Source organism: Sciurus vulgaris, assembly GCF_902686455.1.
Source record: "Sciurus vulgaris genome assembly, chromosome: 11".
NCBI classification, from domain to species: Eukaryota; Metazoa; Chordata; class Mammalia; order Rodentia; family Sciuridae; genus Sciurus; species Sciurus vulgaris.
The window spans coordinates 17,776,839-17,792,855 of record NC_136472.1 but is presented as its reverse complement, the minus strand read 5'-3'; the positions used below and the strand labels follow the sequence as shown (position 1 = coordinate 17,792,855).

The 16,017-nt window shown below is 39.4% G+C and overlaps 1 protein-coding gene across 1 annotated transcript; it reads left to right on the top strand.

Moving 5' to 3' along the window:
• Positions 1 to 201: 201 nt before the first annotated feature.
• Positions 202 to 1,119, top strand: LOC306639142 (olfactory receptor 9G19-like; the record flags this gene model as incomplete). The annotated part of the gene is made up of 1 exon (XM_079102557.1): positions 202 to 1,119. One exon carries the CDS (start codon positions 202 to 204, stop codon positions 1,117 to 1,119), a length of 918 nt encoding a protein of 305 aa, XP_078958683.1.
• Positions 1,120 to 16,017: the final 14,898 nt, after the last annotated feature.

The window sequence follows — 16,017 nt, the reverse complement described above, 5'->3', positions numbered from 1 at the left end:
ATCCTAATCACTGGAATTATTCATTAACTAGTTACAACATATAAGCTTATTTTCAAATGAGCACTTAAATCATTGCTTCCTAGACTTAAATTACCAGAACTGTACTGTTACATGTTTATCATATTTACTATATTATTTTTTAGTAAAATGATTCCATTGGGGCTCTCATAATCACTCTTCTAAAGTTGAATATTCTACGTCATGCCGATGGGAAATCACACAGTGACCGAGTTCATCCTGCTGGGCTTCACAACAGACCCCGTGATGCAGCAGGTCCTCTTTGTGGCCTTCCTCATCATGTACGTTTTGACTGTGGCAGGAAACACCACCCTCATGGTGCTGATCTGTAATGACGCCAGGCTCCACACACCCATGTATTTTTTCATTGGTAACCTGTCCTTTCTGGATCTCTGGTTGTCCTGTGTCTACACTCCAAAGATCCTAGTGACCTGCATCTCCGATGATAAAAGCATCTCCTTTGCTGGCTGCCTGGCTCAGTTCTTCTTTTCTGCTGGGCTGGACTATACTGAGTGTTACCTGCTGGCTGCCATGGCTTATGACCGCTATGTGGCCATCTCAAAACCACTGCTTTATTCTCAGGCCATGTCCATAAAACTAGGTGCATTTTTGGTCATAGCCTCATATCTTGGTGGATTTATTAACTCTTCTATCATCACAAAAAAAACTTTTTCCTTTGATTTCTGCAAAGACAATGTCATTGATGACTTTTTCTGTGACTTGCTTCCCCTGGTGAAGCTGGCCTGTGGCAGGAAGGAGGGCTACCAGGCTCTGATGTACTTTCTCCTGAGCTCCAACGTCATCACCCCCATCGCCCTCATCCTGGCCTCCTACCTCTTCATTATCGCCACCATCCTGAGGATCCGCTCCACCCAGGGCCGCCTCAAGGCCTTCTCCACCTGCTCCTCCCACTTGGTCTCTGTCACCTTGTACTATGGCTCCATCCTCTACATCTACTCTCGCCCCCAAACTAGCTACTCTTTGGACACGGACAAAATCGTCTCTACCTTTTACACTGTGGTGTTCCCCATGTTGAACCCCTTGATCTACAGCCTGAGGAATAAGGATGTGAAAGGGGCTTTGAACAAACTCTTCAAATGATCACTACTGTCCTCCTGAGGAGGGAGCAGATTCATTGTTGATGAGGTTATTTGTGTATCAAGCAGAGTTGCCCTTGTGCTTCCCTGTGACTCAACGCAAATTATAGGATTTCAACCCTCAGCACATGGTGGATTAAGAATCTGATATGAGAGCTGGTAACACAGAGGTGAAATTTAACATGAAATGTTAAGAATTTGGATTGAGGTTTATGGTACTCTATATTAAAAACAAAAACCTAAGCCAAAAAATTGTATATCTCTTGAAATTCTAACATTTGACCCTGCTCCTCTTAAGAGAAGACACTTTGGGTACATACAAATTTTTTTTTTTTACTTATTATTTCACTATTGTTATCCATAGTATTTGACATCATTATATAAGCATAGTTATTATAATCTGCTCTTATTCATTCCCTGGTTAGAGTATTATTTATATATTTATTTCCTACTATAAGGAATAAGTATATTGAGTGAGTTAGTTATATTTTCCTAGTAACAGATGACATTCATCCCTTTACTTTTCCTTAATAGATTCTTAATCATTTTTAGAGGCACTTTCTTTCACTCAGAAACTTTAGTATAATGATCCAGAGGCACCTAAAAAATAGTGTAGTAGACATTATTTCCAGCAGGCGTGATCCTTCTCATCTATATATCCCTACAAGGAAAGCTAGCCAAGGTTCCATAGGTGATTTCTGAGGTTCACCTCACAAATTGCTCAACCCCACTTTCTTATAGATGCATGAACATATGAAGATAAGGAACACCATTGTGATCATCAGAAGACAGTTATGATAATAATAACTAGAGTTAAGTAGAACTGCATGAGCAATAGAAGTCGAAGAGCCTCCAGGACTCAATAGAGAAAAATTTCAGAAATAATATAAAGAGTTAATGATTAAATAATAGGGTAAACATGATAATGTTGCACTTAATCTTGATTATATTTTTAAAGTAAGATAATATTAATGTGCTATTTAATTTTTTTAAATTTTTCATACGTGGGCTTTAAACCCAGCATCATTTCATAACTGAGCCATATTCCCAGCCCTTTTATTTTTTATTTTGTGACAGGCTCTCACTAAGTTGCTTAGGGCCTCACTAATTGCCAAGGCTGGACTTGAACTTTCGATCCCCCTGCCTGAGTCTCTGGAGTTGGTGGGATGACAGGTGTGTGCACTGTGCCAACCTGTAAATTAAGTGTTTAAACCAAAAATATGTCTTGTTTGTCTTGGTTTAAATTTTTTAGAAAAATTCTAAGATACCATAAAGCAGTCAAATGAAGCTGGAAAACACATGAGCTCCCCACAGAATAGACAGGAATGTTCTTGGCTTGTCAGGCATGTGCCTATGGAATGTGAGGTCCAGGCAGACTCGCAGTGCCAGTTGTCATTCACAGTAACCAACATAAACGGGCTAACAGTGGAATTCCATGATGCTTGGTTTGGAACGTTACTCCAGTTCAGTCTCTGGTTTTCTAAAAGGTATGTTTTATTTCCAGCTAATGATAATAAAATTCCTATAACCTACCTTCTTTTTGAGGAATATCTGCAGGCCCAGATCACCCATTTCAGTGATAGAACATCACTCTTTTTATGTCAGTTGTGAATATGGAAAATCAAGGAGAACGCTGGCTACTAAAAGTGCAAAGTATGTGACAAGCGCCTTGTCAAGACTTCCCAGTGTCCTAAACAGTGACATCTAACTACAGAGAGGCCAGTTCTACCATTGTTCAGGTCTCCGTTGTATCCATTTAGGAGAAGCAATCAAGTTTCATTCTCCAAAGAAGAATCAATATATACATATATACATTTAGTATAAACTTGACTAACCTAAGTGTATTTTAAATTTATTTCTTCTCCATTTTAAGAATGATGTTGACTCCAGAATTATGTATAAACAATATCCCAAGACCCTATAAAAATGATTAAGTACAGCTAATAGTGATCCTAGGAAAATATAAAAAATAATGATGAAATTGTAGCATTTTGGCATTCATGTTTTAGATTTGATTAAATGTATACTAATCAGTAAGTTTTCTCATTTATGATAGGGAATTGATTCATCTGCAATTTTGGTTTGAAATCACTAAGAATTTTCCCAAATAACTTGAAGTTGCAGTATAAACACATTGAAGTAGTTTCTTTATTCAAATCATATAAGAAGTTTAGATTCTTAATATTTATAAGGTTTCTAAGATATGTCTTTCAGATGTATGGGTTTTAATAAACCAAAATTTTATTTTTAAGTGTATTTTACATTTTATTGAGATATTATATTTATACATCTTTATGAGTTGTGATATTTGATGCATGTATGCAATGTCAAGAAAATTAAACATTCTAAAAAGAAGAAATGTCTAAAAGAAGGCTTCTCTATGCAAGAAAAATTTTTGGACTTAAATGTTCTATTAGAAAATCAGAAATTCAATGATTCTATTTGCTTGGGTTCTTCAGAGAAATAAAACCAATGGTATATTTGTGAGTGTATTCTTGTGTATGAAAAGGTGAATTATGGGCTGGGCTTGGTGGTGTATGTCTGTAATCCCTGTGACTCAGTAGACTGAGGCAAGAAGATTGTGAGTTCAAAGCCAGTCTCAGCAACTTAGCAAAGCCCTAAGAAACTTAGTACAACTCTGTCTTTAAATAAAATATTAAAAAGCTTTGGGGATGTGGTTGAGTGGAAAAGCAGCTCTAGATTCAGTCCCTGCTCAGAAAAAAAGAAAAAGCAAAAGAAAAAAAAAAGAAACGAATTCTGGAACTGCAATTCCACCTCTGCCTTATGGCCCAGCTGATCCAGAAGCACATGGGAATTGTGGAGAGACCACAGTGCCTATGAATCCCAGATAATCAGATAATTTCCTATTATATGGGTGGAGAAGAGAGATTTTTTTGTCCTTCCTTCCTTTTTTCTTTCCCTCCCTCCTCCTTTTCCTTTCTCCCTTTCTCCCCTCCCTCCCTCCTTCCTTCCTTCCTTCCTTCCTTCCTTCCTTCCTTCCTTCCTTCCTTCCTTCCTTCCTTCCTTCCTTCCTTCCTTCCTCTCTGTTGCTTGACTCTTATTTATAATCGCCTTCTACATTAATTTCACTGACACTTTTTAGAAATGAGTGGAATAATTTTGTTCATGTTTGGTTCTGGCCACTCACTGAGGTCCAATAAGATATGCAAGGGAGAAAGAACACTGAGCACCAACCAATCCTCCTGGCTCACACCTTCCCTTTCTGTAAGTAGGAGTCATAGAAATAGTTTTGACATGTGTAAATACAAAAATTCTTTGTTATCAATTGAAAACAGACGTCAACAAAAGTACTTAAAGTGGATAAGGCAACATGAAAGAAAAAAACTACCAATAGATTTCCTAATATAATAAAAGCTTGATTTGAATGGGTATTCGAAAAAAGATTGTGCCATTACAAATATAAATTAACCTTGTACCAACTCAGAAATGCTTTAAAAATTAACTATTGTAAAGAAACATATCATTTTCAGCACTTCTCCTTGGTTCTTCATGTTTTCTTATTAAGGTACTTATTTTCACAAACAAAAGTGAAAAATGGAGTTTGTCAAAAATCTCTCTTCATTTTTCATCTGTTTTCCCAAGCAACTATCACAGGAACATCCTGATTGGTTTACCTTTATTTAATTACTAAGTGACCACATTCCAGATTTTCATGGCCTTGGAGATGAACCTGCAATTTAAACATTTGTAAACTTGACCTTCCCTGACTCTAAATGTGACCATACCCACATCTTTCATCATCTCCTCAGAGCATGACTAGGTGGAAATTCATGCACAATTAAGTAGCATTTTCAAATTCCAGAAGGAGTATCAAGAACAATTTCCAAAATTTAGTAACCATCTCATAAAATGTAGAAATATAAATACTTTCGTTATGTTTAAATGGTTGATGTGCATTTTGTTATTTCAAAATGATTTTCCTGCCTAAAGGAATGTCACCTCTGTACAACTTCATTTTATCTCAATTTTTCCCTGTTAAGGAAAAAACTGTACTTTTCCAGAAGGCTTTTATATTTTGAACCCTTGAAGTCCTGAATGCAATAACACCTATAAAACATGTAAATCTGGGCTTGTCTTGTATAAGAACTTACAAATTTACCACCACTCTGATCAAGGCTGAGAATGGAGATACACTGGAAGAATTCCAGAATTCCAGGTGTTTCACAGAGCTCCTTGTGTAGATCACACTGGGTCTGGGTTTTGTTAGGTCCCCCTGCAGGGAGTGATTCTCTTTGTCTCCTGAATGAATATGGGGAACACTAAAGATTCTAGACTGACTTTTTAAAAATTGTGTGGCATGAGTAAAAATATTTTACCTGTGTGACCCGTGAGATAGTATGTAAGAATTTTCACTGATAGGAGGCGGCATGAAAGAATGAACAAGAGCAGATAGAAGTTGAAGTTTTTCAAAAGCCTCTCAGAGTCCTGAGAGTCTACCACATTTGTAAAGGTGAGTAGCTAAAGAAGAAGGCTGCAATTTAACAGCCTATGGAGGAGCTTGAACCAAATTGTGACATTGGTCTGAGGTAGGGGTGATGGGTGGGTGATTTACAATACAGTCACAATGAGGCAACAACAACATGTACTGTTTCTCTGAGTCAATTTGTACTGACAGAAGGAGAAACAACCCAGCTTTCATCTCTCCAGATTGTTTTCACTGGATCTCTCCCATTATGCAAAAATCACCTGTATCTAAAAGAAGAGTCAGAGTGACAATCCTTGGTCCTTGTTTCTGTCTTTCTCAGAAGTGTCTTCTGTCCCTGGTCCTTACATGCTTTCTCTGAGCATCTCCAGTTCCTTCTTTTCCTATGTGGTCCTTAGCAATCCCAGGGTGCTCTCTGGGGCTCTTTTTTCATGTTCGTCTTCCTCCCTTCTGAGCTTGCTTGGGTGCATGAGCACCAGGTAACTGGATGGAGTGAGTTCCCTTTAATTCTGCATCAGTGGTGGAAACGTCTTTCCAAGTCACCATGCAGAGGAGACTCAAGGGGTTTTACAGAGATTCAAAGGTACCTTTTGTCATTCACAGTGTATTTCATTCCTTCTTTCCCATAACTTGAATACAAATCCTTTAGGATTCCAATTAAAAGCAACTTTAATGACTCAAACATTCTAGAAACCACCTCTGAATCCTTGCCCTTGCAGCAAGTCTGCATGATTAAATTCCCTTTTTCCCCGGGTTAAGTGCTCCCCCAAGAGACTCTTGACACTGAGTGTATGTATACAGACATAGGAGCACACTAGTGACTCTCTTCCAAATTCTCTGTTATAGTTTCCGATTAGAACAGCACCTCAGCTTCAACTTATCTATAGGCATTCCTGTTCTAATCGTAAAGACAATAGAGGACCTCAGTACATTTAAAAAAAAAAAAGTGTGACAACATTAGACAAAATGTTTGAAGAATTATCAGAACAGTATCATGGAGAATGGATTATAAACAGGATAAATCAGTGACCACACTAATAATTCATGCATAAAGGATTAGGTGATTCAATATTTAGGGATGCTGGCAGGAAAAATGGAACAACTAAATAAATCATAAAAGAGTGATTATTCTACAAAGTAAGACATTGCCTCTGCAAGTTTGAGCAAGAAGTTATCTAATCACATCTTGCTGCTACCCAAGTGATCCAACAATCCTTCCAGAAAGTGATGGTGTATCACAGGCACGACAATGATTTTAGTCTTTAGCATGTGGACCCTAAACAGTAGAAGCAGCCAAATCAGCTCCGATGAAGGGAAGAAAATGGTATAGATGAGATATAGATTTAATGTCAGCTGCTATGACCACAATGTACAAAAACCCCTTGGGTATCAACTTGGATGTGTGGGGAAACAGGCTGCCTGACATTCACTGTGCATGCCACAGCATCTACTTAACTAGTGGCAATCTCTTGTGAATGCAAGTATAGACCAAAGTGTGCATGTAAGTGTGGACATAAAGAATTCAGTATTTCTTCTATATAACAGTCTATGACTTTGAGGATTCAGTACAGTGTGACAAGCCCCAGCCTACCTCAATCTCAGGTTCTGCAAACATACTGAACTCGAAGGTCTTTAATTATCCCTCCAAGGCTCAACTGTTGAGTACCAGGGAGAACCCCTTTCAATTGTAGTATTTGAAGATAAATATTTGTTTCTACTTTACCTTTCATTTTATTCTCTCCATTTTTTTTTCCAAGGAAAAAACTTACTATTTCTGCAACCTTGCTTTGAACTGTCTACATGTAAATACTGTTCAATCATAACTTCTATGTTGAAGACCCTCCATTCATCCTGCCACCCAAAAGAGATTAGTAGAATATGATACATGAGACCCTGACCGCCTCAACATACAAGACTTAAATGAAATTTTTTATCTCTCTATTTCTCCTAAGGATGTGGTATTACATTTTGTTTGCTGTTTTAGCAGAGAGTGTCCCCTGGGAGAAATTTGGGGAACTCCCATTGCATATGAACATTTAAACATGAATGAATTCCTGTGCCAAGAATGAGGGAAAGAAAGTTTAAATGATTCAGTTTTTATTTGTATCTCTACCCAGTATGAAATGTGGTTCTGGGTAAATAATGATTTGCTGTAAATTGGAAACAACTGAGGCATGCACTCAGGCCAAAATAGTATTTTGTTGTTTTCTTTCGCCCAGTTGATGAGAAATCAGTAGCTGCTCAGTCCAAGAAGTTGGAAGATCAGAACAAGAGGTACCAGTGATGCAATCCCAGTCCAAGGCTGAAAGCTGTAATTTCTCTGGAGATTCCTTGGTGTGAATTCATAGTCCAAGTCTGAAGAAATTGCAGTTTAGTGCTCAGGGACAAAGGTCACAGCAAAAACAGACAAACAAATAACGTGCCCAAGGAGAATCCAACTTGTACACACTTGTGGACTTCCTCCTTCTTCCACTTCTGGTTCCATCTGGTCCCCCACCCTATTGGATGTTTGCCCCACATTCAGAGCAGGCCTTCCTTACTCAGTTTGATGGCTGACTTGCCCAGCATCTCAAAACACTCTCACAGATACACTCAGAAATGTGCTTTCCTAATTTCCTAGACATCTCTTGGCCCAAACTAGTTGACAATCAAGATTAACCATCACAATCCCAGGAGATCTATAATATGTAGGGAAATGACTGCAAGCCATTCAAGTAAAGGCTTAGAAGAAAATGTCTGCATATACTTTAACTAAGTTTGATGCCCTTTCTCCAAGAACCCAAGCCTCCCTTGCAACATGTGTGGTAGCTCATCAAAGGTTGGAGAATCTTACAAGAGTTTCCATTTCCCTCCTAGGACCAATTGTTCCAGTTTATTCCCAAACATCCAATCTCACAGCCATTTCATACTAAGATATGATAAGTACTAAAGAAAGGATTTCTTTGAAATGTCTTCTCAAACTTCTCAAAGCATATTATGAAAATGGTGAATGTTCACAAAGACAACTAGCATTTCTCACTACTGGAAACCAAAACAGAACATTTGACATTACGATTACATCCATGGTAAGAAAAAAGCAGATACTAAATGCTGTTATAAAAACAAGTAACAATCAGGAACCACCAAGAAAATAAACATTTCTTATTAAAATCTTAATGCATTCTGAAGTAGAAGAATGAAGTATAATGAAAAACAATAATAAAAATATCATAGAAACATTTAGATCTCTTTTTTTTTCTTGTTTTTTTTTTTATTTATTTATTTTTTTTTTTTTATTGTAAACAAATGGGATACATGTTGTTTCTCTGTTTGTACATGGCGTAAAGGCATACCATTTGTGTAATCATAAATTTACATAGAGTAATGTTGTTTGATTCATTCTGTTATTTTTTCCCTTCCCCCCACCCCTCCCACCCCTCTTTACCCTCTATACAGTAGTTCCTTCCTCCATACTTGCCCCCCTCCCTAACCCTAACTCTAACCCTTCCCTCCCCCCCATTATGTGTCAACCTCCACTTATTAGCGATATCATTCGTCCTTTGGCTTTTGAGATTGGCTTATCTCACTTAGCATGATATTCTCCAATTTCATCCATTTGCCTGCAAATGTCATAATTTTATCATTCTTTATGGCTGAGTAATATTCCATAGTATATATATACCACAGTTTCTTTATCCACTCATCAATTGAAGGGCATCTAGGTTGGTTCCACAGTCTGGCTATTGTGAATTGAGCAGCTACGAACATTGATGTGGCTGTATTTCTGTAGTATGCAGATTTTAAGTCCTTTGGGTATAGGCCAAGGAGTGGGATAGCTGGGTCAAATGGTGGTTCCATTCCAAGTTTTCTAAGGAATCTCCACACTGCTTTCCATAGTGGCTGCACTAATTTGCAGCCCCACCAGCAGTGTATGAGTGTACCTTTCTCCCCACATCCTCGCCAACACCTGTTGTTGCTCGTATTCTTGATAATCGCCATTCTAATTGGGGTGAGATGGAACCTTAGGGTGGTTTTGATTTGCATTTCTCTTATTACTAGAGATGTTGAACATTTTTCCATATGTTTGTTGATTGCTTGTAGATCTTCTTCTGTGAAGTGTCTATTCATTTCCTTAGCCCATTTGTTGACTGGACTGTTTGAATTCTTGGAGTAGAGTTTTTTGAGTTCTTTATAGATTCTGGAGATTAGTGCTCTATCTGAAGTATGATTGGCAAAGATATTCTCCCACTCTGTAGGCTCTTTCTTCGCATTGCTGATAGTTTCCTTTGCTGAGAGAAAGCTTTTTAGTTTGAATCTATCCCAGTGGTTGATTCTAGCTTTTATTTCTTGTGCTATGGGAGTCCTGTTAAGGAATTCTGGTCCTAGACCAACAAGATGAAGATTTGGACCTACTTTTTCTTCTATAAGATGCAGGGTCTCTGGTCTGATTCCGAGGTCCTTAATCCATTTTGAGTTTAGTTTCGTGCATGGTGAGAGATATGGGTTTAGTTTCATTCGGTTGCATATGGATTTCCAATTCTCCCAGCACCATTTGTTTGAAGAGGCTATCTTTTCTCCATTGCATATTTTGGCCCCTTTGTCTAGTATGAGAAAATTGTATTTATTTGGGTTTGTTGTCCGTGTCCTCTATTCTGTACCATTGATCTACCTTTCTATTTTGGTACCAATACCATGCCGTTTTTGTTACTATTGCTTTGTAGTAGAGTTGAAGATCTCGTATTGCAATACCCCCTGTTTCACTCTTCAGCTAAGGATTGCTTTAGCTATTCTGGGTTTCTTATTCTTCCAGATGAATTTCATAATTGCCTGCTCTATTTCTGTAAGGTACGTCATTGGGATTTTAATTGGAATTGCATTGAATTTGTATAGCACTTTAGGTAGTATGGCCATTTTGACAATATTAATTCTTCCTATCCAAGAACATGGGAGATCTTTCCATCTTCTAAGGTGTTCTTTAATTTCTTTCTTTAGTGTTGTATAGTTCTCATTGTAGAGGTCTTTCACCTCTTTTGTGAGATTGATTCCCAAGTATTTTATTTTTTTCGAGGCTATTGTGAATGGGGTAGTTTTCCTAATTTCTCTTTCTGAAGATTCATCACTTATGTATAAAAATGCGTTGGATTTATGGGCATTGATCTTGTAACCTGCTACTTTACTGAAATCACTTATGAGTTCTAAGAGTTTTCTGGTGGAATTTCCAGGTTCCTCCAAATATATAATCATGTCATCAGCGAACAGGGATAGTTTGAATTCTTCTTTTCCAATTCGTATCCCTTTAATTTCTTTGGTTTGTCTAATTGCTCTGGCCAGAGTCTCAAGAACGATGTTGAATAGAAGTGGTGAAAGAGGGCATCCCTGCCTTGTTCCAGTTTTTAGGGGGAATGCTTTCAGTTTTTCACCATTTAGAATGATATTAGCCATGGGCTTAGCATAAATGGCCTTTACAATGTTAAGGAATGTTCCCACTATCCCTATTTGTTCTAGTGTTTTGAGCATGAAGGGGTGCTGTATTTTATCAATTGCTTTTTCTGCATCTATTGAAATAATCATGTGATTCTTGACTTTAAGTCTATTAATATGGTGAATTACGTTTATTGATTTCCTGATGTTGAACCAACCTTGCATCCCTGGGATGAAACCCACTTGATCATGGTGCACTATCTTTTTAATATGTTTTTGTATGCGATTTGCTAAAATTTTGTTGAGAATTTTGTGTCGATGTTCATTAAGGATATTGGTCTGAAATTTTCTTTCCTTGATGAGTCTCTGTCTGGTTTAGGTATCAGTGTGATATTGGCTTCATAGAATGAGTTTGGGAGGGGTTCCCTCCTCTTCTATTTTATGGAATACTTTGAGAAGTATTGGAATGAGCTCTTCCTTAGAGGTTTTGTAGAACTCGGCTGAGAACCCATCTGGTCCCGGACTTTCTTTGTTGGTAGGCTTTTGATGACTTCTTCTATTTCAGTACTTGAAATTGGTCTATTTAAATTGTTTATGTCCTCCTCATTCAGTTTAGGCAATTCATATGTCTCTAGAAACCTGTTGATGTCTTCGAAATTTTCTATTTTGTTGGAGTATAGATTTTCAAAATAGCTTCTAATTATGTTTTGTATTTCCATCCTGTCTGTAGTGATATTTCCTTGTTCATTCCGAATTTTAGTGATTTGGGTTTTCTCTCGTCTTCTCTTTGTTAGAGTGGCTAAAGGTTTATCAATTTTGTTTATTTTTTCGAAGAACCAACTATTTATTTTGTCAATTTTTGTATTGTTTCTTTTGTTTCAATTTCATTGATTTCAGCTCTGAGTTTAACAATTTCCTGTCTTCTACTACTTTTGGTGCTGTTCTGTTCTTCTTTTTCTAAGGCTTTGAGCTGTAGTGTTAGGTTGTTTATTTGTTGAGTTTTACTTCTTTTATTAAATGCGCTCCATGAAATAATTTCCCTCTAAGTACTGCTTTCATAGTGTCCCAGAGGTTTTGATATGATGTTTCTTTGTTCTCATTTACCTCTAAGAATTTTTTAATTTCCTTCCTAATATCTTCTGTTATCCATTCATCATATAATAGCATATTGTTTAATCTCCAGATGTTGGAATAGTTTCTGTGTTTTACTTTTTCATTTATTTCTAACTTCAATCCATTATGATCTGATAGAATACATGCTAGTGTCTCTATCTTCTTGTATTTGCTAACATTAGCTTTGTGGCATAACATATGGTCTATTTTAGAGAAGGATCCATGTGCTGCTGAGAAGAACGTGTATTCACTCTTGGTTGGATGGAATATTCTATAAATGTCCGTTAAGTCTAAATTATTGATTGTGTTGTTGAGATCTATGGTTTCTTTGCTCAATTTTTGTCTGGAAGATCTGTCCAGTGGTGAGAGCGGCGTGTTAAAATCACCTAGTATTATTGTGTTGTGGTCTATTTGGTTTCTGAAATTGAGAAGGATTTGTTTGACATACATAGATGAGCCACTGTTTGGGGCATAGATGTTTATGATTGTTATATCTTGCTGATTTATGCTTCCCTTAAGCAGTATGAAATGACCTTCTTTATCCCTTCTGACTAACTTTGGCTTGAAGTCCACATTATCGGAAATGAGGATGGATACTCCAGCTTTTTTGCTGAGTCCATGTGCATGGTATGTTTTTCCCCATCCTTTCACCTTTAATCTATGGGTATCTTTTTCTATGAGGTGAGTCTCTTGCAGGCAACATATTGTTGGATCTTTCTTTTTAATCCAGTCTGCCAGTCTATGTCTTTTGATTGATGAATTCAGGCCATTAACGTTCAGGGTTATTATAGAGAAATGATTTGGTTTCCCGGTCATTTGGTTCATTTTTAAAATTTTGTTTATTTATTGTTTGACACAACTTGTTTCCTCCTTTATTTGACAATTCCTTTAGGATAATTCCTCCCTTTGCTGATTTGCTTCTTTGTTTTTCATCTCTTCCTCATGGAATATTTTGTTGAGAATGTTCTGTAATGCTGGCTTTCTTTTTGTAAATTCTTTTAGCTTTTGTTTATCATGGAAGGATTTTATTTCATCGTCAAATTTGAAGGTAAGTTTTGCTGGGTATAAGATTCTTGGTTGGCATCCATTTTCTTTCAGGGCTTGAAAAATGTTGTTCCAGGACCTTCTAGCTTTTAGGGTCTGGATTGAAAAATCTGCTGATATGCGTATTGGTTTCCCCCTGAATGTAATTTGGTTCTTTTCTCTCACAGCCTTTAAAATTCTGTCTTTATTTTGTATGTTAGGTATTTTCATTATAATGTGCCTTGGTGTGGGTCTGTTGTAATTTTGTGTATTTGGAGTCCTGTAAGCCTCTTGAACTTGATTTTCCATTTCATTCTTCAGATTTGGGAAATTTTCTGATATTATTTCATTGAATAGGTTGTTCATTCCTTTGGCTTGTTTCTCTAGGCCTTCCTCAATCCCAATAATTCTTAAATTTGGCCTTTTCATGATATCCCATAGTTCTTGTAGATTCTGTTCATGATTTCTTACCATCTTCTCTGTTTGTTCAGCTTTGTTTTCAAGGTTAAATATTTTGTCTTCAATGTCTGAGGTTCTGTCTTCCAGGTGTTCTATCCTATTGGATATGCTTTCTATGGAGTTCTTAATTTGGTTTATTGTTTCCTTCATGTCAAGGATTTCTGTTTGGTTTTTTTTCAATATCTCTAACTCTTTATTGAAATGATCTTTTGCTTCCTGTATTTGCTCTTTTAACTGTCGATTGGTGCGATCAATCAATGCTTGCATTTGCTCTTTCATCTCATCATTCAATGCTTGCATTTGCTCTTTCATCTCCTCGTTTGCTTCTCTGATCATTTTAATTATGTACATTCTGAACTCCTTTTCTGTCATTTCTTCTGCCATGCTGTCATTGGGTTTTATTGATGTAACATCTAGATTTGTTTGCAGCATTTTCTTTCCTTGTTTTCTCATGTTGTTCAGATATCAGTGGACCGCTGAGATATTGCAGATTTCCTCTGTTGATTTACAATGACCCTGAAGATTTCTATATATATCCCCTCTTAGCCTTCAGTAGGCTGAAGTCTTGGAGGAGGTTGATAATGCGGTGCTCCACAAGGAAGCTGCCTCTCTAGGAGTGGTGGCCTTCAGGTGGGGTATATTCCCTGCTAGTGGGCAGAGGTGCCTCCACTTGTTGACCAATGGTCATCCAAAGGGGACCTAGGCTGTGGGCTGAGGCAAGGCCTGTTTGGGCCTGAGTCTCTGGTTTTACCGTCCTTGTGGGAAACCTCACCCAGCAGGGAAGACTCACCCGGTGGGGAGGTCTCGCTGGTCAGTTTCCTCCTAGAGGTTCCCCTCAATTTACAGTTACTGCCTGGGCTGGGCTGCCTTCCTCTGCAAAGTTTCCAGGGGCCCGGCCCTACCTCCTGGGCCTGGGAGCCTCACCCTTCACAGATGAATCTCCTTAGGCTGCCCCTCCTCAGAGAATCTGCCCGCAGGCCTGGAACCTTCGCTCCACCCTAAGCCTGTCTCTGTGCGGCTCTTCCACCCAGAAGCCTCCTAGATCCTGGGACCCTGTTCTGCACCTAATCGCCTGGCTGCGTGGCCCCTCCTCTGAGCAGCCACCTGTGGCCCCGAACAATCGCTCTGAGTCCCAGAGACCCGCCACAGGCCTCTTCCTCCAGACAGCCGCCCAGTATGCCGGTGCGGTCACTAGGAGTCCAAGAAACTCACTTCGTGCCTCCTCCTCCCACCAACCACCCGTAGCCCGGGGCAATCAATCACTCCGAGTCGAAGTGACCCTGCCCGTTCCTCCTCCTTCTCCAGATAACCCCCCGGGTGTTCAGGAGCAGTCCCTCTGAGTGGCTCTGAATCCACGTGACCCGCTGCACGGGTCCTCTGGGCAACCGCCCGGAGCTCTGGTGTGGTCCCTCAAGACCAAGCGTCCCACCACACTTCTCCTCCAGGCAGCCCCCCTGTGTTCAGGAGCTGTCACTTTAAGACCAAACAACTCACCACTCGCCTTCTCCTCTGAGCAGCCGCCTGGAGCGCTAATGCAGTCACTGCGAGTCCAAAGGACCCGCCGCGCTCCTTCTCCTCCTTCTCCTACTCCTCCGGGCAGGCCCCGGGGTTCAGAAGTGGTCAGGGTCCAAACAGCTCGCCACGCAGCCCCTTCTCTGGCAACCGCCTGTAGTTGCCGTATAGTCACCCGAATCCAAGCGGCTGCTCCTCTTCCTCCTTGTCCTCAGGGCAGGCCCCGGGGTTCAGAAGCGTCGTTCTGATTCCAAATGGCTCGCCGCGCGGCTTCTCCTCTGGAAACCGCCTGCAGCTCTGGCGCAGTCTCTCCGAATCCAAGTGGCCACGTTCCTCTCCTCCTCCTCAGGGCAGGCCCCGGTGTCCTGAGTCCACACAGTTCTCCCCGCCACTCCTCCCCCGGGCAGCCGCCGGAGCCCCAGTGGCTGCTCCGAGTCCCAGCGCTGTGCCGAGCGGCCTCCTCTATGGCGCTCCAGCGGGGGGAGGGGCGTCTCGCCGGCAGTTCTACTTCACAAAGTTTCCTGCGTTCCGGGACCCCCGTCCCATCCGGGATGCCCCCCCAGGGGGTGAGAGTCACCCGGCTACTTTGAGTTGGTCCCAAGCGTCTCAATATCTCCTCTCTTGAATCCTGAGTTCTGGAGAAACACGTAATGCAGCCACCCTCTAGGCCGCCATCTTGAAAAACCCCCTAGATCTCTTTTAGTTTTATATTTTAGGTAAATGTTGGAGATTGATTATCGGTGTACTATCATTATATATAAGATTGGGGTTCATTATGCCTTATTCATGTAAGTTCATACCATTATTGCTCAATCTCATACATTTCCCAGTAATTTTCTGTTCTCTTCTCTTCTTCAGTGTTAGAGGATTTTAACAAGTTTGAATTTGATATTACATTTATATATATATATATATATATATATATATATATGTATATAATGGGGAAAACCA